The sequence below is a fragment of the Hakea prostrata genome, chromosome 9 (assembly GCF_041222555.1).
Source record: "Hakea prostrata isolate BN-2017 chromosome 9, UWA_Hpros_2, whole genome shotgun sequence".
Lineage (NCBI taxonomy): Eukaryota > Viridiplantae > Streptophyta > Magnoliopsida > Proteales > Proteaceae > Hakea > Hakea prostrata.
This window is the reverse complement of record NC_142608.1, coordinates 4,089,316-4,114,739: the sequence shown is the minus strand read 5'-3', so window position 1 is coordinate 4,114,739 and position 25,424 is coordinate 4,089,316. Positions and strand designations below refer to the sequence as shown.

Genomic DNA, 25,424 nt, shown 5'->3' with positions numbered 1-25,424 from the left:
GGATGCAGTTATACGAATTCTGAGGTATCTTATGAAAGCACCAGGACACGGGCTTCTTTACACTAATCATGGACATAGAAATGTAGAAGGATTCTCTGATGCTGATTGGGCTGGATCACCTATTGATGGAAGAATCGACTACAGGCTACTGCACATTCATTGGAGGAAATCTTGTATCATAGAAGAGTAAGAAACAAACTGCGGTAGCAAGATCAAGCGCAGAATCTGAGTATCGTGCTATGGCACAGGTAACATGCGAGATGGTATGGATAAAACAATTACTCCAGGAATTAAGAATTATTGATGACACATCAATGAAGTTATGGTGTGATAATCAAGCTGCGGTTCATATAGCATCAAATCCAGTCTTTCATGAACGTACCAAGCATATTGAAGTAGATTGCCACTTTGTTCGTGAGAAGTTATTGCAAGGCATAATATCCCCCAAGCATGTGATGACTGGAGAACAACTTGCAGATTTGTTCACCAAAGCTCTAGGGAATACAAGGGTTACCTATATTTTTGTAACAAGCTGGGCATGAGTAATATATATGCTCCAGCTTGAGGGGGAGTGTTAGAAAAGGGCAATTTAGGAAGGGATTGATCCATCGAGAGTTAGTACTTTGCGCTAACTCTCGATAGGAAAGGGTTGTAGGAATTAAGTGTTTTATACCAATTGAAATAGGTTTATGCTTTCCTATATAGAATAGACTTGTAAATTAGCCTATATATAGAAAAGTTACTTTGAGGAGTTCTCACAAGATTCATGAGACTCCACAACAAAATCGTGGCTTCCATCCTCTCCTCTTCCCCATTCCTCAACTTATTCTTTCTCAAAATAACAAATACTCCCATGGATCCTCATAAAAAATTTGGCTCCACTGACCGTAAGGAATTTGAGAAACCCCATCAGTACAGACCACTTGTAGGCAAACTCATATATCTCACTGTTACCCGACCAGATATATCCTTTGCTGTGGGATTTGTTAGCCAGTTCATGCATTCTCCTATGAAGACCCATTGGGAAGCTGTATGTCGCATCTTGCGAAATATTAAAGGAGCACCAGGAAAGGGGCTTGTTTGTCGTCTTCACTCCTGATCACTACATTTGCATCACTGGTTTTTCTGATGCCAATTGGATTGGTTCAGATGGTGATCTACAATCTACTACTAGCTATTGTATATTTGTAGGTGGCAACCTCGTCACTTAATGAAGCAAAAAGCAGACCACTATTGTATGTTCAAGTGGCAAAACTAAATACAAAGCCATGGCTCAAACTGTTGCCAAATTGTTGTCGGTTCAAACATTCCTTTCTGAGTTAAGGCTGCTAGTGGACTCAACCAAAATGAAGATGTTTTGTGATAATCAAGCTGCAATATAAATCACAAGTAATCTTGCATTCCATGAGCTCACTAAGCATATTAAAGTTGTTGAAGTATATACAAGTCTGGACTATTTTACTGTTCACGTGAACAATAAAAACTGTGTTACTATTCACATGAACAGTAAAAACTGCATAGTTTCTATTTCTAATGTAGGAGTCTTGGTACATAAGTTTTGGGAGTTTTTAGAAAGCATAGTTTCTACTAATGGTATCTTATTCTATATCTACTCAAGATGTGCTGATGGATATTATTTGTGAAGATCTTTGTCCTCAACTTATGGCATTCTACAACGATATCATTACATGTCTTTACCTATATTGTCCTTTACCTAACTACTTGGTCCGTAGTAACCCATACTATGTTGAAGTATATGCAAGTCTAGACTATTTTACTGTTCATGTTACTGTTCACGTGAACAGTAAAAACTGTGTTACTATTCACATGAACAGTAAAATAGTCCAGACTTGCATATACTTCAACAGAAGTCAATTGCCACTTCGTCTGAGATGCTGATCTTAGAAAGAAGATTGTCACCCCCATTTTTCCTATTGAGCAACTAGGTCTAGGAGACATCTTTACCAAATAACTCTTTGGATCTGCTTTTAAGAATGGATGTGCAAGCTGGGTGTGGAAGATCTATATGCTCAAGCTTGAGGGGGAGCGTTGACAAGTATATCTTGTATATGGTCAAGATATTGTGGGTAATCTTTACCATGTACACTTGGTTTCTTGCTATTTTAGTTAATAAGTAATATCCATGACTTGCCGAACCACTCCTGCACCATTGACCTTCTCCCTTCCATCTCTCCTGCTAAGCCATGAAACTCCCTCTTCACCTCCTCCACCCCTAGCTCCATCTTCACTGACTTTAACCTTTCTTTCATCCCTACTACCCCCTTTTCGGCTACACCTACTGCTCATTGCCCTGCCTCTGCAACCAAGGAGAGTATCATTCTTTGGCAATCTGCCATTGTTGGACAGTTTCTTGGCCCTCCTCCCCCTGTTGGTATCGTAAAAACCTCTCTTTCCAAGCAATGGAAAGCAGTAGATTCTTTCGATTTCTTTGTCCTTGATTCTGGTTTCTTTCTCTTCAATTCCCTTTCCTTTGACTGCAAAGCATGTGCTCTTAAGGGCTCCCCCTGGTTCGTCGGAAAATCCCCTATACCCTTCAATGCCCCTCCACAGAGTCGATTTCAGCACAATACCCTGGTGGATAAATCTCCTCGGTCTCCCTCTTGATTTCTGGAACATTGAATGCCTCACCTGCATCGGATCAGCTATTAGAAGACCTCTCCGCACCAACCATAAAACCTTGAACTTCAAAAGGCTCTCCTATGCCCGCATATATGTTGAAGTGTCTACTGCTCATCCTCTCCCATCCTCCATCTCCATTGTTGATGATAATGGGCTTAACTATAGTCAAGTCATTGCCTATGACTGGGTTCCATCCAAATGTGTCTCTTGTAGCCGATTTGGCTATGAGTCTCCCTCCTGTTCTTCTACTATTTTGAATGCTCGGTCGACATCATATGTCCAAGAGTTTATGTCGATCCCTAAAAGCCTCATCATCGAGAACTTAGAAAGATGTTCGATTGAAGCCACTTGCATCGCCGTTGCTCCTGACCCAGTAGAGGCTGCGGCCACCACTGATGGTCAAGACCATGTTGGCTCCATTGCCATTGATCTTGATGAAGCTATCGCCACCGCTGATGCTCAAAACCACGAAAGCACCGTTGCTGCCATTGCTCAAAATCTTAATGAATCCGGTCATGTCATTGCTGCTCAAGTAGCTTTACCCTCTGTTGGTTTCAGGGAAATTTCCTATACTCCAGTTTCGGCTCCTTCTTCATCAACTATTGCTAAGTCTACTACCATCGTCGCTCAAGATAATCCCTCTTCTTCAACTTTAGTGATTTCTGCTTCCCGCTCACCACCGGTAGCTAGTACTTATCGGAGATGTAGATCTCGACCAAAACCTGCTCCAATTATGACAACTCCCTGCACAGCTCCCCTCTTTGAGGATCTCTATTAGATTTCTGCAATCAAAGCCACTGCTTCCCCTGTCGATGCTTGGAATACTGTACCTTCATCAATTGCAGAAGGTCCTCCCTTACGGGAGGCATCGCCTCTTTCCCCTAACCCTCGAGCTCTGTTTTCCCTCTTCCATGAAACCTCTTGTTCTGAGCCCTCTGTCAACCCCTTTCCTCCTCTCAAGCCTTCCATTTCGGAAACCGACTCAAGGCAGCCTCTCTCCACCGATTCTAAACCATCTTCCTCCCACGATCAATATCCTTTACCCATTATACCCTCACCTATGCGATCCATTTTGGGACCTATGGCCCATGGGCCTTGCTCCTCTCCTCATCCATCCCCCTTCCTTGTTAGGGATCTCTTGGCCCATTCCTCAAATCCCGACCCTCTCTCCCTTCCTCCTCCAACCCCTCTTTCCTGTCTTCAGCCATCACTCACGCTACCAAACCTTTGGCCTGTGACTTAATCCCTGTAGAGCACACTCACGATTCTACGCTCTCCCCTACCGTTCATGATCTAGATCGTGTCGAGTGTATAAGGAGTAATCGTCCTATAAAAGGGCACTACCCGTTCGGCGATGACTTCTTGGTTGATCTCAAGTGCTCCAAGAGAAAGAAGAAAAAGAAAATTTCTGCAAATTAGTTTCTTTTGGCCCATTTTCTTTGGGTCTTGCCCCAGTTTGCTCTGTCCGTGCTCTTTAGCTTTGCTAAATTTCGGGCTTGATGTATGCGTGTTTGTTCTTTTAATATATTTATTTATTCATCCAAAAAAAAACTAATAGCCATAGTGATAGTTTCTATTTTTGAAAGATATGACATTTTCCTTTTTGCTGTAAGAAGGGGTTCGGCCCTTGATAAGTACCTTTCTATTCCGGTGTTATGGAAGGTAACTCAGTTTAGGAAAGCTCTCTTAAATTGAGATTGCTTTTTATTTTATAGATAAAGCATCATAGGGAAGAGTCTCTGTTGCGAGCTCTCTCCCACTCTCTTCCATTTGTCTTCTCCTTCTCTCTTTTTCTTCCTTCTTTTATCCTTGCTATTCTGGTCTTTACAATTGTAGGAACTGCTACAAAAACTATTAATTACTGAAATATAAACTAGACTTTCAGAAATTATTAGGCTCTATGATTCAAGAAATTGTACATCTCAAGAAAACGTTTACTCTCTTGAAAGAACTGTTTGTAGAAAGAGCTCACGGCTTACTTCCAAGACAGGTATGTTTTCTCCACAGAAGAGTTGTTCTCATCATTGAAGTATCCAGGTGAACTTTTCCACCTGTTGAGGAACACATGGAGGAAGAGATACCAGGTTTGGTCGAGCTGCAAATTGGCACGGCGATTCTCTTTCAAAGAAGTAGAAGAAATTGAATAAGTTTTGAGGGGTGTTGCAATCAGTCAAGAAAGGCTAACAGAGGGAATTTTATCGAAGTTACATCATGAAGGCTCTCTTAAGGAATTAAGGGGGATGAAAAATGCTGCCAGTGTGTGAAGATAGAAATAGAAACTAAGCTTCTCAATCTCCTGAAAATAACCCCCTCTTCAACGCCCCCCCCCCCACAAAGAAAAAAAAAAAAAAAGAAGAAGAAGGGGGGAGAGAGAGAGAGAGAAGATCCCATTCTGCTTACCAAAAAGAAGGATTTTTTTTTTAAATGAGGCAGGTGCTGTATTATGTCATTGTGATAGTCATTACAATCTCATAAAAATTTTGCTTGTGCAATTTTATCCTGTCTTTCATCGTCATGGATATTGTTTCTTGAGGATATGCTATGTTACATTTAAAAGGTTTGTTTAGGTTTATATAGCTTACTGTGAATGTTGTTCATTTGGTTGTATATGTGGTCTATTTACTTTATTTTTTTTGGGTTGGGGGGGGGGGTCTTAGCATCTTGCAATTATCCTTTGTATCTGCATTTTGTACCTTAGCTCTATTGTCTACCTAGGTGGTAGAGCACTCTATTTATGAATTATAAACTGAGGTGGAGGAAGTTGTGCATTTTTTTTTCTTCATGCGTCCGTGATTGTATTACTTAATTTTGATAATGTATATGCAGGAGTTGATAACTATTTATAGTATTCTTTCATCACCAAACCTACCTCTGGGGCCAGCGGTCCGAGTTTGCAACGCACTCGCTCTTCTTCAGGTTGATTTTTCATTTTAATGCTGAAGTTATCCTCTCAGTTATTTGTACTTTGCAATCTTTGAACCTACCATCTTGGGTTGTTTCAAATCATTGGCATTTCTCTCATAAAATTCTGATTTATTGGATGAGTTGAAATTAATGTTATTTTCACTGTTACTCGACGTTCCTCAATAATTCGATGAAAGCAAAATTTGCTTTTGTGTTAATTCAAGTTAGTTGTTAGTTTCAGCTCTGGGGGTTTTGCCTTAGATTTCTGCTATGGTTACAGGATGTATAGTATACAGAGCAGGGTTCTACCACGCCAATAATTGGAACTCATCCAATGATGCCCTTAGTAACTGTAATGTGGCAGGCTTTAATTTGGCGAGAACTTGTATCAGTAAGAATTTTCACCAATCTACATCAATGTGTTGTTATAGAGCTTCGAAGAGTTCTAATTGTCTAAGAAGTTAACCCAACATGAAATCAACCGAACGGTCCGAACCATTGAAAATCAATGGCAGAACCAATAAATGCCATACCATATGGTTGACATATGCACTGAATTTAGTAAGTTGCATATATATGGGTGTAATACACAAGCAACCTGATAGATGATGCCATGATCAGTAAAAACCTTTTGTAACCCCCATTCATATGCTCAACCCCCCCCCCCCATCAGAATGAAGAATTGGGTTAGGAGTATCAAACTAGGTATAAATCAACTGAAAAAAATTGGTAATGGAGGCATAAACATCACCCTTTTGTTGCATAAAAAAGTTCAAGTGGACTATAAATAGTGATCAACAAATGACAAGAAATATCGGAAGCCCAACAAAGTAGCAGACTAGCAAGCTGTTTCCCCAACATCACACTGCACAATATAAAAGGGAGTAGTGGATCTATTCCCATAATAAAGATAGGGTGAATGACAATGGTTAGCAAGATTACATGCTTCACATTTAAATATATGAGAATATGGGGAAGACGCTAGGGCGTCCCCCCTAAGCGACACGCCACATCGGTGCTTGGATGCTATGATAAATAGACAAGGGTTCCTGCACTGTGGACGAGTGCAGGTAAAGAAGCTAGTCCAGAAACGTAGGATTAGTTTGGCTTCTTGGAATATAGGAACGTTAATAGGTAAGAACTTAGAATTGATGGTTGTTACTAGGAAATGTAGGGTTAATATAGTTTGCATTCAAGAGACTAGATGGAAGGGTAAAAAAGCTAAAGAATTGGATGACTTCAAAATTTGGTGTATAAAAGTGGTGCAGGTATAATAGTGGATAAAGATTTTAAGAACGATGTGGTGGGTGTCAAAAGAGTAGGTGATACGATTATTGCAATAAAGCTTGTAATGGAGAAAGAAATCATAAATATAATTGGTGCATATAATGCACCTCAAGTAGGACTGGATGAAAGTCTAAAGTTAGAATTTTTGGAAAACATGGATGGATTAATGCAAGAATTTGTCGAGGAGAAGAGATAATCATTGGGGGTGATCTAAATGGACATATGGGAAAGATTAAAGCGGCTATGAGATTGTACATGGAAGATATGGTTTTGGAGTGAGGGATAAGGACATGATCACAATTTTAGATTTTGTTGTTGCTTTTTATCTATCTATTGTAAATACTTACTTTAGAAAAAGAGAGGAGCATTTAATTACCCTTAAAAATGGACATCATAGAAGCCAATAGAGTTCTTCCTAACTAAAAGGTTTGATAGATTGTTGTGCAATGATTGCAAGGTGATACCAAGGGTTAACCTCACAACATAGACTAGTGATCCTGGATATGTGTTTAACTCCAAAAAATCATAAAAGGTGCAAGTTAACTTTCATAAGATAAGATGGTGGAACTTTAAAGGAGAGTGCTTTAAACCTTTCATTAATGAAGTAGTCAGACAAGTACAGTGGAATTTTGAGGGGGACATTAATGCAATGTGGAAGATGACTACATATATCAAGAAGGTGGCTAAAGATGTTATAAGTGAATCAAAAGGAAAGCTCCATTTCCTATCGAGGCATTTGGTGGTGGGATGGTGAAGTTCAAGTAGCCATTACGAATAAGAAAGCTAGTTTTAAGACATAGCAAAGGACTAAGGCTGTTGAGGATCTTCAAAGGTATAGGTTGGCTAGAAATGTCGCTAAGAAAATTACGGGATAAGCAAGGGAGAAGAAGTATGAAGATCTTGACCATGTTAGATATATTAAAAGTGAAGATGGTAAAGTACTAGTACGTGATGAGAACATTAAGAAGAGATGGGAATTCTATTTCTCTAGTCTACTAAACGAGCATACTTTAGGCATCTATGACTCGGACGATTACACCATTCACCATGGCACTAATTTTCGAATATATAATTGGAATTTCAATTCTGGAATTAAAAGAAGCACTAAGAGGGATGAAAATAGGCAAGACACAAGGTCTTGATGAAATCTCAATAGAAGTATGGAAGAGCTTAAGAACCTATAGCCTAGCTTGGTTGACTAAGTTGTTTAATAAGATTATGAGCACAGGGAAAATGCCAAATGAATAGAGGAGAAGTGTCGTGGTTCCAATTTCACAAAAATAAATGAGAAATTCAAAGTTGTAATAACTATAGAGGCATTAAACTGATGAGCCACATACTTTGAAATTATGGGAGAGAGTAATTGAGGATATATGGACGTAGTTAAGGATATGTATGATGGTTCAGTGATAAGTGTAAGAATAGTGGGGGAACAAAGTAATGAATTCCCAATTACAGGTGGGCTTCATCAAGGATCAGCTTTTAGCCCATATTTATTCGCACTTATAATGGATGAATTAACCAAAGACATTTAAGACAAGGTTCCTTAGTGTATGTTTTTTGTTGATGATATTGTGTTGATATATGAGACCCAAGTAGGGATTAATACCAAGGTAGAATCATGGAGAGCAAGTTTGGAATCAAAAGGCTTTAAACTGAGTAGAACGAAGACAAAATATCTAGTTTGTAACTGTGATCATAATCGGTTAGACAATGAGGTGGTGAAATTTGATGATAAGGAGATTTCTCAGAAGCGATTGCTTTAAGTACCTTGGTTCAATCATACATAAAAAATCTTGTGTGATCGACGTATTCCTTTAAAGCTTGAAGGAAAATTCTATAAGACCGTCGTTCGACCAGCTATGATGTATGGTGTAGAGTGTTGGGCTATTAAAAATAATTATATAGAGAAACTCAGTATAACAGAAATGAGGATGCTAAGATGATAAGTTGCAAAAATAGGAAGGATAAAATAAGGAATGATCGTATTAGAGTTGGTCTGAAACTAGCTTTGATAAGTGATCAGCTACGAGAAAGTCATTTGAGGTGGCACAACCAGTCAACCACATTCAACGGAGGCCTATAAATGCCCCTGTATGGAGAAGTGATATAATCCAGATTGAAGTAATTAAAAGAGCTAGGGGCAGACCTAATCTAACCTTACGAGAAGTGGTGAGAAAGGATATGCATAGCTTAGGCCTTGTATCTAGCATGGCCTTAAACAAAGCTGATTGAAAGGTAAGAATCCATGTAGCCGACCCCATTTAATTGGGACAAGGCTTCTTCTTCTTCTTTTTCTTATAGAATATGGGGAAGAAGTAAATAATATCAGGCAAATGTTTTCTCATGGTAACAGAAAAAGGATGCCCCAAACGTTGATACCATAACATCACAAAATGTAGAGTATTGTTGTTACTTTTGCCACATAAATAAAAATTGAGAAATGCGTGGAGTAGGGCGTTGTATGGCAACGTTTCTGTTCCCTTTCCTTTTTTTTGGTGAGAAATAGTCTTTCCTATTTCTATACATTTTCGTTGTTTCTCACTGTTTGTGGGTGTTGAAATCATGTATGATGGTTACATAGGAAAAGAAAAACATTTATGTAAAAATGAATGAATTATGAGAAAAAATTTGAATTTTTAGGGTTTCAAAGGAGGTGATGTTTTTATATAAAAAAGACAATAATGCCCCTCCACCTTTTCAAGAGAATCAATTTTTACATGAGAAAAACTGGGCTCCGAACTGTGCCAAAGTGCCAGTTTGTTTCAAATATATAAAATAAAAAACACAAGAAACAAACTACATTACACGTACATGATTCGTGTTTATTTGTCCCCCCTCCACCTCCCCCCAAAAAAAAAAAAAAAAAAAAAGAAGAAGAAAGGAATATTGCCTTATAACTAAGGTGCGAAAAATCGCCATCAAAAGGGGTTTCGTTGGCTAGCAAAACTAGTGAAACCCTGAGTCGACATTTTGGGGGACTTTCGGTGGTATTTCAGTCATCTCTTCTAGTCTTCCCTACTATTTAAATGATCATCTAATTTCGTGCATACTACCGTGGTAGCTGAGTGAGAGCGAGAAGGATGAAGGGAACAGATAGATTAACAAAAGACACACACCCTGATAGATAAAAAATTGAAGGTTAAATCAATTGTCTCTGCCAGTTGAAATCAATGAGGGTTATAGTGCTTCAATCGGTTATTACTAGTTTCGAGTGGGTATCTCTCTATCTGATTTTTTATTCTAACCCTCTTCCCCTTGTTATGCATGCAAAGCAAGTATAGTTTTGGAATCAGCTTTGCATGGGGAATAAGAAGCGAAACCCTGGGCAATGTTCAAAACCATTTGTTGCTGCTACTCTTCGGTCATCTCTTCCGGTCTTCCCTGCAAATCAGACAATCCTCTTCTCAAGGTCTTTGACTGCGATCTGGTATGTGCTAGAAGATCAACATGAAAGAAATTGAAACCCACCACTATATAAAACTGAAGATTGAAAGTGAAAGAGAGGGAGGCAAGTTAGGTTCTATGAAGAAAACTTAAAGTTTCAAAATAGAGTTTCAGCGGCAATTTTCACTGACAATTCGCCAGTTCGGTGATTTTTCGGCAATATTTGGTTAATCATGTTTCTGAGGGGCCTCTCGGTTCAATGAGTAGCGAACTGGCAAAATATTGTCATGTCTCGGCGATGTTCGCCAGAATTTTTTTCCTTGCTTATAACCCCTACGCGACTAGGGCTTAAAAGATTAAAAATCTGTTTTCCTCATGTTCATTGCCAATAACCTTCTTGATAACAAAATCTGAAAGATAGTGTGAAGAAAGAAAGAAAAAAAAAGTGACACAATAATTTAAGGATTTAGTAAGGTTGCTATCAAATAAGAAGTTAGTAGCAAACCCAAGAAAATGAAGGGCATCACTAGGAGAGAGAGAAAGAGGACAATGAACGATTAGCTACTCTAATGTTACCCTTACCAGAAAAAATGGAATGCAAATAATAGGACGGTGACATACCAGTCATGTAATCTGATTCATTGAGTTAATGACCCATATGGGGGAGGTAGAAACCTGAAGGGCTGAGTTCGAGGATGAAGACTGTGATGGAGCAGAGGTGCCAAAACAAGGTATCACCTTATTTAGCGTAGCAATATCATCACAAGAAAGTGGGTCAGACGAAATCAGTAATGGCGTATATGCAATAAAGTCATCAGTTGCCACAGTGTGAGCATAAGCTCTCCATCTCTTGCCTCCACACCTACCAAAGGAATCACCTTAAGGGGTTTGATAAGTACAACTTCTATCTGTAGTGTGTACTGGCTTCTCGTAGTGGTCATGCTTGAACCTATCTCTGGTAACTCAAGAGGTTGGCACATGGTCCTTTCCTCCACTTTGTATGATGCCCCACATTTCATTTTACTATTATTTTAATGTTGTGTTGGTGTGATCTATAATCCTCTAGAATATTTAAATAATTGGTAATGTCTGAACCCTTGGTCCATAACCAGGTTGGCATGCATTTCCGTCCATTGGCCTCTTATATGGTGGAATTAGGCTAAACAGATGACAAAGAAAGAATCAGTGCAATTTTCTGAACCCAGAGGTATAAATAATTAGACCCCTAAGTGGCCCCGCGTAAGATATGGGAGCGGGCCCGCAAGCCCATTAGTCAAGCCTGCTAATTATTTAATAGAGATATCATGTATGTATACATATGTATGATATAGTATAAATACTATATAGATTATATAAATATTATATAATCTATTGAAAAAGTGATAGCATGAGGTGGCTCTCTCCCTTCTCCCCCTTTTCCACCTCCATGGATAATGTGGAAGTGGGAGGCAAGGGAGAAAGAGAGGTGGGCTATGGGCAAAATAGCCAGTGGCCTCAAAGCCACAAAGACGAAAAGAGAAAGAAGAGAGATAAGAGAAGAGGAGAGAGAGAATAAGAGGAGAGGACTTGTTTATGCGTGGAAAGAAAGAAAAAGAGAGAAAGAGGAATAAAAAGAAAGAAAAATAAATAAATAAATATATAAAATACAATAAAATAATGTTGTTTTCAACTATAAATAAGGGGAGTGAGGTGCCTTGAGAAAAGAAAGCCTATAGGCTTTCAAGGAGAAAGAAAAGAGAGAAAGAGACAAAGAAAGAAAGGAGAAAGAAGAGAGGAGTGAGAAAAGAGGAAAGAGAAGGAGAAAACGTGAGAAAGAGGAGGAGAGAGAGAGAAAGAGAGTAAGGAAAGAGGAAAAGAGAGAAAGAGAGAGAGGAAACCTCGTTCAATTCCCCAGCATATTCGGGAATCCTTGAGAATCATTCGGTTTTGAAGAAGGGGTTTTATCAGGGGAATACAGGCGAGTATTATAACCAACTCATGTTATGATCGTTTGCAAAACTTCGTGTACTTCAATCACACCATATTATTATTATTATTTGTGGAATTCTGCTTCTTATCACTATGCCTCTAATTGATCCACATATTGTGCCCCTAATTGATTCGCACACTATGCTTCTAATTAATCTGCATATTGCGCACTTTATGTATTAGCACACTATGTCTCTAATGGATTTGCATATTGTATGCCTGATTGATTCACACACCATGTCTGTAATGGATCTACATATTGTGTGCCTGATTGACTCACACACTATGCTTCTGGTTGATTCGCATACTGTGCACTTCAAGATTTATTAGCACACTATGCCTCTATTGGATATGTGTATTGTGCGTTTGATTGATTCGCACACTATGCTTTTGATTGATCTGCATATTGTGCACTTGATTTATTAGCAACCTATGCCTTTGATGGATCCGCACAATGTACCTGTCATTGATTTGCATACTATGCCCCTGATTTATCCACATACTATGTGTTAGATTTCATTCATTGCATGTATACACACCTGTTTCAAGATTTGATTATGATTTGACAATCTTTTGTTTTCAATTATGAAATTATCAGTATTCTTACATTTTAAAGATTAAATGTGAAGTTTAATAATGCAAGATTGAATTGGAATAAAAAACATGGTGCTGACGAGCACAACCTTTGTGGCTAGAATAAAGTGGAAAGATTGAGTCTGTGCCAATGATGGAAAATCCACGAGGTGTACAAGGCCTTGAGCTTAGAAGCCATTTCGGTGGTGAAGAGAAATGTGCATCCTCTAGATTTGCTTAGACTTGAAACTATAATGCAAGAGAAACAGAGATGAAAATATGTGAAAGGATTTTCAAAAGAGATATGATGTTTTTCCATAACACATTTTCTGCAAAGAGTTATGTTGCAAATATTTTTCATAACTTGTATTCTTTGCAAAGGAAATGCTTTATTTTGATTGTGCATGGTGACTTTCATTCTCATGTTATTTCATGTCTGGAGCATGGTTGTGTTATAATATTTGTTGGGCTAGTGTAGCTCATTTTCCCCCCTTACTGTAAACAAACTGGCAGAATTAGGACAAGGGTAAGGAGATTGCAATCCAAGGAAATGATTAAAAGCTCAAGTTTCTGTTAGAATCCCGTAGTTTAACGCATCTCAGTTTGAGGGTTATGTATTGAGGTTTTATATAAGATAATATAGATGCTCTGTTTAGATGATACCATAACGTTGAAGACTACAGTTTGTATTATCCTACTATAATAGTTGCCATTAGATAGTCTAAAGTTTTAATTTCCCTCTCTTTTAATACAAAAGTTTCTGCTATTGCTTAATGGTATGGGTTTCCATTATTCCAAAGATAAGAAAAAAGGAAGCAACTGTCATGACTCCCAGTAGGGTTTAGGTGTCATGGGCCCCACTTGGCCCTAGTTGTTGGGGACGTCACATTTTGTGCATTGCACCTTCTCTCATAAGGTCCTAACTCCCCTTGTAGTAGTCTTTGCTGACAAAAACTATTCAGATTAAGTCCTTTTGCTGATTGATATGGCCTTTTACATCTCCTCCTTTGTTCACAATCAAGGCAAGATCTTGCGAGATATTTCGCTTTCTTTGAATTCGATTAACATCATTCTCTATTTGATTTGTGTACTGTCGTAGTTTGTCAAGAACAATTAGGAAGGGGTAGTACCCGTAATACACAAAGAGAGAGAGAGAGAGAGAGAGAGAGAGAGAGAGAGAGAGAGAGAGAGAGAGAGAGAGAGAGAGAGAGAGAGAGAGAGACTGATACTTCCTCACCTATGTCTCGTGACATTTGAATTTCATTGATTCAAAATTCATATTTTTGGTTACTCTTGTTTCTTCTGTCATTTTGCACAAGCAACTGATGCTCTTGTCATTTTGCTGTATTTTTTTAATTGCAGTGCGTAGCTGCTCATTCAGAGACAAGGATGTCATTCCTAAATGGTAGTTTCTTGTTGCCGTCAATCTTGAAATATTTAATGGGTCTCTCCTACTGAGATGTTGCTTACTAATCTAAAGAACGTTGTGAAGGAAGTTTCTTGTGTGAATTCTATGAATATCCATTCGTTATATTATTCTCTAAAATGGAAGTGGAAAAGTGACGTTTTCTCATTTTGTTTTTGTGCAGCCCAGATACCTATGTACATCTACCCTTTCCTGAATACAGCAGGAACAACAAGACCATTTGAATATCTGAGGCTTTCCAGCTTGGGAATTATTGGTGCCCTTGTGAAGGTTTACTGATATTCTATAAATCACCCTTGTTTTTGCTCTTTTATTTGTATATAATGTCATTTTGTAATAATGCATTTCCAAAATAGTCCGTAAGAGTATAATGGATGTTAGATTCCTAAACTTGACACCACAGATGGAACCAGGATGTTCACAGAGTTTGTTTTACCAGGGTTTAAGTATAGGTAACTACCATATTGTATCAGCTGACACATATATCCTAATGGGTCTCGAGAGTTGAAGGAAAGCACTAATGGAACCAACATCTCTTTTAGATATGGCAACCTCACTTTCCCTATACCCTTCGGTAGGAGGCTCCTAAAAACTTCTTTCGAGAGCCCTGAGCATGAACGAAAGTTGTAGTGTAATGACTGCCTTCTTGTAGTGGCAAATAAGCAAGTATTAAGAAGTGCTACCATAAGTGTACCGTTAGCAATAAGACTGGGGATCCTACCCCTGTAGTAAAGGAACTTCTAGCACACTAAACCAGTCAAGAGAAAACCAGAGTTTGGGGCCCTCGACTCTCATGGTCCATGTTGGGGTGACTCATTTTAAAGGCCTCACTCATTGAGTTCTTCTGGTTGCACTCCAGTTGATCAGGTTCTAGCTCAATGCTGCTTTGTCTCCTAATAAGCATCAATGCATCAAAACTTCAGAAGCGGTCTGATTCTGCATCAGGATATAAATGGAACTGATTGTTACCACCCTGGAGAGCATATATTTTTTCCTACTAATAGGAGCAAAGAGAGTGCTTTCAACTTTCAAGTAGCCCCTAGAACTATATTAAAATTTTCTACCAAAAAAAAGAATTATATTAAATTACAACTACCAAAGAGCCGGGTTTTGACTTCAGTGATGAAGGGGAAGAAAATCGGCTCTGCAACTGAGGAATGTAGTAAGAACGGTGGAATGTCTTCTTCTTCCTCCTCCTTCCCCGCCTCAGGCCCTCTGCTCCCCCCTGCCTTCCTCTAATGATCCCCCTCGGCCCTGGAACTCTCTCTTCTCTACCCACTCCTCCACTGCTGAAAATCTAAACCTCTCTTTCATCCCTCCTAAAATCTCTAACTCTTCTCTGCTTGCTCACTGCCCATCCTCCGCTACTGCCTCTGGTATCCTCCGATGGCAATCATCCATTATTGGCCAATTCCTTGGCCCTGTCCCTCCCCTTAGTATCCTAAAAACTTCTCTAGCTAAACAATGGAAAGCCATTGGTCTCCTGGAGACTTACCTGATAGACTCTGGAACTTTTCTCTTCAACTTTTCTTCTCTGGAATGACAAACTCATGCCTTAGAAGGATCGCCTTGGCCTATTGGAAGATCTCAAGTCTTCACTAAACCTTGGTCTCCCTCGTCGCGTCTCCGTAGGGTCGACTTCAGTACCTTGCCCCTGTGGATCTGCCTCCCCGATCTTCCACTCAAATTTTGGAACAGTGAATGTCTGAGCCTTATTGGCTCTGCTATCGGCAAACCTTTAAAAACCAATGCCAAAACTCTCTCAATGGAAAGGCTCTCCTACGCACGCTTGTGTGTGGAATTTTCTGCTGCAAATCCCCTCCCGCCAGCTATCACCATCACTGATGATCATGGTCTGAGGTATAAAAAGCTTATCATGTACGAGTGGGTTCCTCATCGCTGCACTCAGTGCTCATCCTTCGGCCATAAAGATAAATCATGCTCCCAAATGCTTCCGTTCATCCCTGCTTAGCCCCTTCACCGCCTACCCTGGAAGACCGTTTGACCGCAGATGGTGGGCTCCCCGATGATCGTTTTCTTTCTGCTGATCTGTTCATCACAGTTCCTCCTCAATCCATGATTGACTCCCTGGAAAAAATCTCTGTTGAGGACCCTGTTGTTGATGCTGCAAGGCATTCTGTCTCTCCTCCGGCAACTGCTACTCCTCCGGTGATTGCAAACACCTACAGTAGAAGAAGAAGAAGACAATCCAAATCTTTGCCACCGGTGGTGCCCGACTCTTCTCCCGAGGTCCTGAACCATTCCTGCCATAGTCAAGTCTCTGGTGTCCCTGTTGCCTTGCTAAAGATTCCCAATGCATCGTTGGGACCTGCCGATATGCCTAATTCTAGTTTCAATGAGTTGTTGCTCTCGGATCGAGCTCTGCCTGCTTCCATCCCAATCGATCTGCTTCACTCTGATCGTCAACCGCCTGACCCTCTAAAGATTCCCACTGCATCGCTTGGCCCTGCTGATATGCCTGATTCATGCTCCGATGAACTACTTCACTCGGATCGAGCCCTGCCTGCTCCCATTTCCATCGATCTGCTTCACTCTGATCGAGAGTCACCTGACCCTTCTGAAGATGGTATAGGGGCTCTGAACAGTGTTGATCTTGCCCCCGTTAGCTGATCAGTCCCTCCTTCATCGACGAACAAAGCCGTGGATTGCGCTAACTCCTCTCTGCTTCTCTTTACCGTTTCTCCCTCATCTCCTAGAGATATTGCTCCTCTCTCCCATTCCCACTGTTTATCCACCCTTAAACCCTCTCCCTCCTCCTCTATGGCGGCCCATCTTAAATCTCGCCCCAAGCCCATATTGCTTGGCCCATCTTCAATTTTGGGCCCCCCTCCTTTTTCTCACCCCAATTCCATCTTGCTTGGCCCATCGTCCTCCTTTGATCGTGGCTCTCCCCTTAGCCCAACTCTCAACCCCTCTTTTCTCACTTCTGAAGCCCAAACCTTTGTCTCTTCAGACAACACTCACGTTTCCAATCTTTCGATTTGTGAGCTAACCCCTATTGAGCCTGCTCCTGACTCTCCGCTCTCCTCTCCTACACATGATTTTGATCGTGTTGAGTGTAGGAGGAGTAATCGTCCTTCCGAAGGGCACAACCCTTTCGGTGATGACTTCCTAGTCGGGCTCAATTCTTCCAAGAAAAAGAAAAATTCTGCAAAATAGTTTCTCTTAGCCTCTGTTTGGCCCATTTTCATTGGGACCTCCCATTTAGCTTTATTTTTGCTCTTTAGCTTTGCGAATTTCTGGGTTTGATGTAATTGCGTCTGTTTTTTAATATATTATTGATTCATCCAAAAATAAAAACTACCAAAGAGCCTCATATATCACATTCAACACTTCCCTTCGAGTTGGCACATAGATGTCACACATGTTCAACTTACACTTAATAGAATGAAAATTTTACTACTATCCCTTTTGGTGAAAACAGCATCCAACTGATCACCGGACTGAAAGATGGAAGACGAACAAATCCTTGATGAAATGATCTGTTTCCACATGCTGAACTGGGCTGTTGGCAACACTAATTGGTGGTATGCTGTCCTGTAGAGAATCATGGGAGAATTGGTGAAGTAACCCCTAGAGTACAAGGACACTAGTATGATCTTTTCTAAGAAAGCATCAGGCAGTCTAGGCTCAATACCTTGCTGTTTGGGTCAAAATCTTGAAGGACAGCAGCAATTTGGGGCTTGTACCCTGCTGTTGAGGTCTAGAGTCCAGGACAGCAACTAAACATTACTCTTTTCTTACAAATAGGTCAATCAGGGCTTAGCTCTTTGCTGCCAAGGTCTGAATCTCAATGAATGTACTAAATCAAACCCAAAATACTCTGAAAACCACACGGCTAGGGCTGGAATTGCCTTCCAAACCTTGGGTATCAAAAAGGAGGGATTCATAGGTTTAGGGTTTGGGCAAGGGAAAAACTAATGAATTAATTTTTGTTTTTTGTACTCAGTAATTTCAGAACTAATCCTAAGAGGTTAGCGTTTAGAAAATAGGTACCCTAGTGGTTTAGGACTCTTAAGGTGTTCAATAATGTTAGGGTTTAGAGGGGAAGTAGAGAAGGTGTAGGGGAAGGTAATTCTAAAAGGATTTAGGGTTTGGTTGAGGGGTTAGGTAAATATGACTGCTTAAGTAAAATTAGGGTTTCTAGGGGAAGAAGATGAAGTGCAGGAAATTCTGCAATTAGAGGGATGGGGCTATGTTGAGTTTTAGAAGAAGAAAAATAGAGGGGAGAGGGGTGTGATCCAAGGGCAGGGATAATAGGGGGAAGGGGATGGAGGGTTGAGGGTTTGTTGAGGGGATGGGGTGCTGCTGCCATAAGAAGGAAGAGAGGGAGGTAGGTCTATGACAGGGTAGGAAGGGAGGAAGGGGAATCAGGTCGGGTATCGGGTAGGGGATTGAACTTACTTGCAGGAGAGTGGACTGGTTCACTCAAGGCTGCTGTAGGAGCTGTCACTAGCCTGTCACAGGCTTTTGAAGTAGAAGAAGATGAGGAAGAATTGCACAAAATTTAAACATTCAGCCATGGGGATCCTTCTTGGAACCCATGCTCCAATTCTCCTGCAACTCTCGTTACAAATTTTATTAATCCAGTCTGAATTGTTTGCATGGTATGAGGGGCTTTTGTTGACCAAAAAAAAATGAGGGGCTTTTTATAGCCTTATTACGTTGAAGGAAAAATAACTAGGACTCTATAAAGATAACCAACTTTAACTCAACTTAGGAAACCTACTTGGACTTAACTTAGGGAAATCCAATTTGGATTAGAATTCCCTAGTACATCTTGACTTAACTTTTTAAACTAGAAAAGGACTCTCAACTCTCAAGTAAGAGTTTTTAAACAAATACAACTTGCAAAATAAGAGATCAACTTTAACAAGGAATTCCAACTAAGATTCCTAATTACATCAAGACTCTCACAACTAACTTAATTAGGAAAATTAAAGTTGATTCTAACTCCTAACACTGTGGGGAAACCAACCAAACCACTTTAACCCAAGGAGGAGTGTAAAATGACCACAAGACCCCTTAGGACATTCGGCCCGCTCTAGGTGCCTCCTGGTCTGTTTTGGGCTAAAAAATACGGAGTGCCCTATACTTGCTGAACCCGGTTACATCAATTGGAGCTAACACAAAGATCTTGTAGAAGACCCACCCTAGAGCCATTACAATTTACATATATCTTGTGTGATGGCAGGGAACTCTGCCTCGCCATTGGAATGAGCACCACAGCTTGTTTCTTGCTGTTCCAAGTTATAAGATTTCCTCCAGAAGAGAAAATTAGCCAGATTTACACCTGTAGTCATCTGGAGAGCCTGCCCAATCAGCATTTGTGAATGCCTTCATATGAAGGCAGCGCGAGGAGAGAAAAGAACCCATTTTCTTGGGGCTGACTTCAACTATCTCAAAACACAGCACACAACATCTAAATGAGTGGAGTAGGAATCACAAGACTCACAACATAAGCCATGTCTGGTCATGTACAGGACAAAAATATCAATCTTCCCCATCTTTTCTCTTCAGATGTATGTTCATCTCAAGTGGAGTATTGATAGGGCAATATCCGACCATTTGAGTCTCTGATAGAAGATCTAAGGGTACTTCCCTTGAGCAAGGAAGATCTTAAGTGGAATACAAATAGGGCAACATCCAAGTATCCTAGACTTTGATGGAAGGTCTTAGGTACTTCCTTTGAGAAGGAAGATCCCTTTGGAAGACCAAGCAACTTAGATTCCAAGGAAGTCTTGTAATTGCCCCAAATCTTTGATCCAAAATGGGCTATCCCAAGTAGAATTTCAATGTTGCCATATTATCTATATCACTCCCAGTAAGGATTGTGCCGTCAACATAGATGATGTGAACAGTAATGTGATGACTAGATTTCTTAATGAACAGGGTGTGATTAGAGCACTAATTTGAGTGTACACTAATGTGGTCATATCTTTGTGAAAGCACCCAAACCATGCTTACTTGAGCCATACCTTCCGTTGGTTATCCTTTCATGAGAGTACTTGGGAAAGATCTATACAAACTTCCTCCTTCTAGTTGACCATGAAAGAAAGCACCCTTAACATCATGATGTTGTAGATCCCAACCCATGTTGATAGCATATGAAACAATAACTTGGACTATACTCGACTTTGTCACATCTATAAAGCCTCTTGGTAGTCAATTCTATATGATTGTGTAAACCCTTTGCGAGCAATCCTGCCTGATACGTATCATACTTGTCCATTATTCCATCATCGTGCTTAACCATGTACACCCATTTGCAGCTCCCAAGTCATTTGTCGTAGGCCCATAAGGAAGGGGATGGTTTTAAATATCATTCTTTGCAAGTGCTTGCATTTGCTTTAACCTAACTCCTTACCATTTTGAGTTTGCAAATTGTATCCTACCATGTTTAGGGAATGGAAGTAACAAAATCAAAAAGAAACAAAAGAAGGATAAAACAGAGAAAGGGAAGCATAGAACATAACACGAGGGATAGGTGTTGGGTTTACTTGGAAAATAGAAACAAGGGATGTTTTGGCTTGGGGATTCGGAGGATCCAAGATTACAATAATGCCTATCTCCTTAAACTCATTTGGAAGATCTCCACCAGGCACAATTCCATTTGGGCCAATTGGGTCCACTCCTATCTCCTGAAGCACGACTCCACTTGGAGTGCCTAGGTCCCTATCAACCCTTTTTGGGTCTAGAGGAATCTTCTTCTTAGACTTCTCGCTTTCTTGGCTATTCCTTCAAGAATCTCAAATGATTCTTTTGTTTCCTTTTGGCTTGATTGTTGGCACCCCCTAGGCATCCTTTATGAAATCTTTGGCCCTCGTGCAGCATATGACTCTTATATCCCCAAATCCACCACCCTATCATCCTTCATCTCCAATGGTTCTTGGTCCCCTTTCCCCAACCTAGTCCCACCCGAGTCTCACACAGGTTTTGACCCCTTCCTTTCCTATGACCGCTTCGTTTGGCTTCCAAACACCTCGGGCCTTTTCACCGCTCCCTCGTCTTAGAACCACATCTGCACCCCTTCCAACCTTGTCCCATGGGGGCCCCTTGGTTTGGTTCAACGACCACATCCCTTGCAACTTCCAACCTAGTTGTGCAGTCGTTCGTCATCCATCGCCATATCCTCGCTAGCCCTAACTGCATCCTTTGCTGGAATGGTTTTGAGGACATTGACCATGTATTCTTTTCCTGCCGTTTTTCCTGTCAACTTTGGGGGGAAGCCTCTGCTTCCATTTGGAGTCACCCCAAACACTCCTTCGGGTATGCAAGGGATTGGTGTTGGGTTCTAAGGTCCTTTTTTGGGGTTTCTATTTGTGGCCAAATTGGTAAGCTAGTTTTTGGAGCTACCGTCCACCACCTTTGGTGGGAGCATAACATTAGGAGATGGACCTCCAACTCTAGATCTTTGGACTTGATTTGGAAAGCCATTTTCTTCGGTGTCTCCACTAAGTTACATATGATCCCTCACCCCCTGTTGGTGATACCCCAAGGATCAAGCATATTGTTGTTTCCTGGGGTCTAGATTCCACTTTTTGGTCTTGTAGCTAAATACCCTTTCCTTCCCCCCCCCCCTCTCCCTCTTGTGCATTCTCTCTCCCCTATATAGAATGTATTAAAAGATAAGCATCAAGCAGCCGAAAAAACTATCAAGGACTATTAAGAGCGAAATTCACCGGCATCACTAGAATACTCCCGTTAGTTCTCTGTTTCATCATTGTTCTTCAACTAATTCATACTTTACATGGGCATTCACGCATAAATGCAACAAAATCACCCAGGCACATGTAGTTCTTTGACGCCTGAACAAGATTTCTTTTATTCTCAATATGTATTGCTACTCACTTGTAATTATTTGTTCATTTACTGTTTAAAGCCTTCATTTGATTGCATTATAATTATAAGAAAGTAAAAATTCTGCACTCCTCTGTAGGTTGAAGATACAGAAGTTATTAGCTTCCTTCTCTCCACAAAAATAATGCAGGCATGCCTGCTTACAATGGAGAAGGGTAGTGAGCTTTCAAGAACAGTGAGTCAAAGAATTCCTTCTGACTTATGTGACATGCATCCCTTTCCACTGCAATTCTTTTTGTAGATCGTAGTTCTAGACAAGGTTGGGATGATTATATCTACCATCAGCTGAGATCTGGTTGTGATTTTCAACAGTTTGCAGTTTTGCACCATATGTGCCACCATTCTAATTCTGCCATTTTGAAAAAATTCACAGCCCATTCCTCACAATTGAAGAGGATCAAACTTCCTGTTTACCCAAAAGAATTCCTGAACAGGCGGTGCCACTTCATCCATCCTTTTTTGAGAGAACACGTTTTGTAGCTTGAGTGACTTCTTCCATGTTCTGTTTTTGTAGTAGTTTTTTCTTTTCTTTTCTTTTTTCCTTGGGGTTGGGGTGGGGGTGGGGCTAGTTAATTGGTTCATTACTAATTTATCATACTTGACCTTACAGGTGGCTACTTATATAGTTCAAAAAATTATTTTGCATGATGTGGGGCTGAATTACATCTGTACAACACCAAAGGAGCTCATCTCCATGCGTAGGGTTCTGGGAATCATGGTTCACTCTCTTGTTGAGCAGCCCTCTCCTCGTCTGCTGAAACATATCATTAGATGTTATCTGAGACTTTCAGATAATCCAAGGTTCATGAACATCTTAATTGGTTCCGAGCTTAGCTATATTGGTCTATTTCCTTTAACTCACTTCTCCCTCCCTTTCCTGCCTCTTCCTTTTTCCTGTCTTTTTCAATTCTGGTTTATCCATAGCATATAATTCACTTTCTTGTGATCTGTTTCTTGCTTTCCCTGACACAGCGCTTGTAATGCATTAAGGGATTGCCTTCCAAAAATGTTAAGGGATTCAACCTTCCATAGTTGCCTTCATGTAGGTGCATTTTTGAGAAGCTAATGAATTTTATTTATACTTTTTGGGTTTTCCTTTGCTATTGATAACTTTGCAAATTGGTGCCACTGTGTGTAGGAATTCTTATCAATTTTTTGCTTTTTATATGTAAATAAACTCATTGATTGTGATGTGTCATATTCCTTATGTCTATGGGGTTATTGGTGATATACTGCTAAAGTCAATGCTTATATGATTGCATACTTATTTTCCCCCAAGAATATGGTTAGAGGACTCATCAAGTACTTCACTGTCTTTCAAAGTGGTCATCTTAATATAGCTAAATTCTTGAGTGCTTTGGTGGATGATTGACCTAATTTTTAGGAGTAAATTATTGCATGGTTTGGGCCCAGCATTCAGGAACTGGAACAATCTGTTTTCTTGACATGATAGCTGAACCTGAAGCACTCATGCCAAATCACTGAATATTTGTCCATTTCATCCAGAAGGTGCCTGTGGTATGATGGCTGGCTTGACTGTCAGTTTAAAACATTGTAAGAAAAAGTTATGGAAATTCTTAGGTTGACTCTTCTTAGTTGCAAACATAATAGCGTATGATAGGAACCCTCTAATCCAATACAAAATTTGATACCAAAACACAGAAATTAACAAAGATAAAACTGGTTTTAATGATGTCAGTCAACCCCACAGCATACAATGCTATCCCTCAGCCATAGGCTGCCCAAAAACCACTCACATAACATTGGATGTCCTCTCTTCTCCATTCCCCCTATTTATAATCCCCTAACTACCCTAATCGTCTCTCTCTCCTCCGCATGGCATGATCCTGGGGAACTAGCACTTCTGGCCTCTTGAAATTCACCTTGTCCTCAAGGTGAAGGAAAATTAGGAGCTTCATCTTCACATGTTTGCCGCACAGCCACACCATTTCAGCAGCAGTTGCGAGGCCCAATAGCAGACCCATTTCCAAGGATGCAACCGGTGTCCAATGACACTCTTGCAGCATCCAATGTCACTCCGGTGAACAATTTTGTATCTTACTTGGACAATCTCAAGAAGTGTTACTTGTCTAGAGCTCATTACTCACTCTGAAGTGTTCCTTCAATGCTTGACACCATGTTTCAAGATCTCGCTCTTGAGTGAGATCTTGCCCCTTCCAAAAACCAAGATCTTGACCGAATTGGCGAGATCTCAGTCGAGATATGGTCTTTTTTTTAGGCCAACTCGATAGCCCATGTCGGTGGGTTTTAGGGTCCAGGTTGGGCTCAAACTTGGTAGTTAGTCTAATTTAAACCTTCTAAACACACTCATGGCCTTGGATTTATGAGAAATCAACCCTAAATATGAGTTCTAAGTCAACCCTAAGTGTGAAACCAAATTGTTGCAAGATTGTGGAATGCAAGGTTATATAACAATGTAATATAGAACCTTTAGGGCTTATAAATGAAAAGGAAGTATATCAAATACATCAAATGACTTAAATATCATCAAAATTCCATCCATACGAGTATCACAATCTCGACTCTCGAGAATGGAATAATAAAATTATACAAACATTAGAAGTTCTATATAAGTCATAACTCATAACTCATAAGTTCATAAGACAAGCATAGAATGATTGATCTTCCTTTGGAGTAAAATCCAGGTGAAATCCACAAAAAATCAGGCAAAATTTGAGAGTTCCAGGCTTCCAGTTAGAAATGGCGAGATAGGCAAAATCTCGAGCAAGATGTAGGAAGCTCACCCTTTATCTCGTCTCGCCCTTCATCTTGTCTTGCCTTCTTAAAAAAGCGAGATATCTCATGAGATCTCACCGCGATCTTGCAATATCTCAAACCATGCTTTACACAACTAAGATGATCAAAGAACACAAAATACCACCGAAACCAGTCCTCTTATTCTTGGCTATTTGATGTTCACAGAAACTTGGCAAGCCTCCATAATAAGGAAAAGCTGTTGATTGATATGAATCTTCCGTACTCACTGTGTTTAAAGGGTCATATAGGCTTTTGTGTCACATGAAACAAGCTCGGATATCCAAATATTTGGTGTCCAAACTTGAAGTGGGCAACTCCATAAACGTCTAGTACCCTGAATGAAGTTAAAAAAGAGTCCCTTTCCGTCAGTTGGTAAAGTGTTCTGTACACCGGGCTCGTCATAAATTGCACTTGGACATACAGCGGTTGTATCTTGTTTCCAATTAGGACCAGACTGCTCGTAGACCTCCATGAAGAACTTTAGGTCACCATCCTTCGTATATTTTAGCTCATCCGTTTCCCCAAAATTTTATCGCTCATTATTCACTGCCTTGAGAAGACCTCTTTCAGGGAAAATCCA

General features: G+C 40.2%; 1 protein-coding gene across 1 annotated transcript in view; it reads left to right on the top strand.

Annotated features, from left to right (window-relative positions):
* LOC149004142 (uncharacterized) overlaps positions 1-24,192 on the top strand; it is a 63,770-nt gene extending 39,578 nt beyond the window's left edge. The window contains exons 4-8 of the mRNA XM_089168318.1: positions 5,467-5,556; positions 14,122-14,164; positions 14,349-14,455; positions 22,146-22,241; positions 22,677-24,192. Coding sequence (XP_089024444.1) covers positions 5,467-5,556; positions 14,122-14,164; positions 14,349-14,455; positions 22,146-22,241; positions 22,677-22,997 — 657 coding nt within the window. The 3' untranslated portion in view covers positions 22,998-24,192. The remainder of the gene's footprint in view (positions 1-5,466; positions 5,557-14,121; positions 14,165-14,348; positions 14,456-22,145; positions 22,242-22,676) is intronic.
* Positions 24,193-25,424: the final 1,232 nt, after the last annotated feature.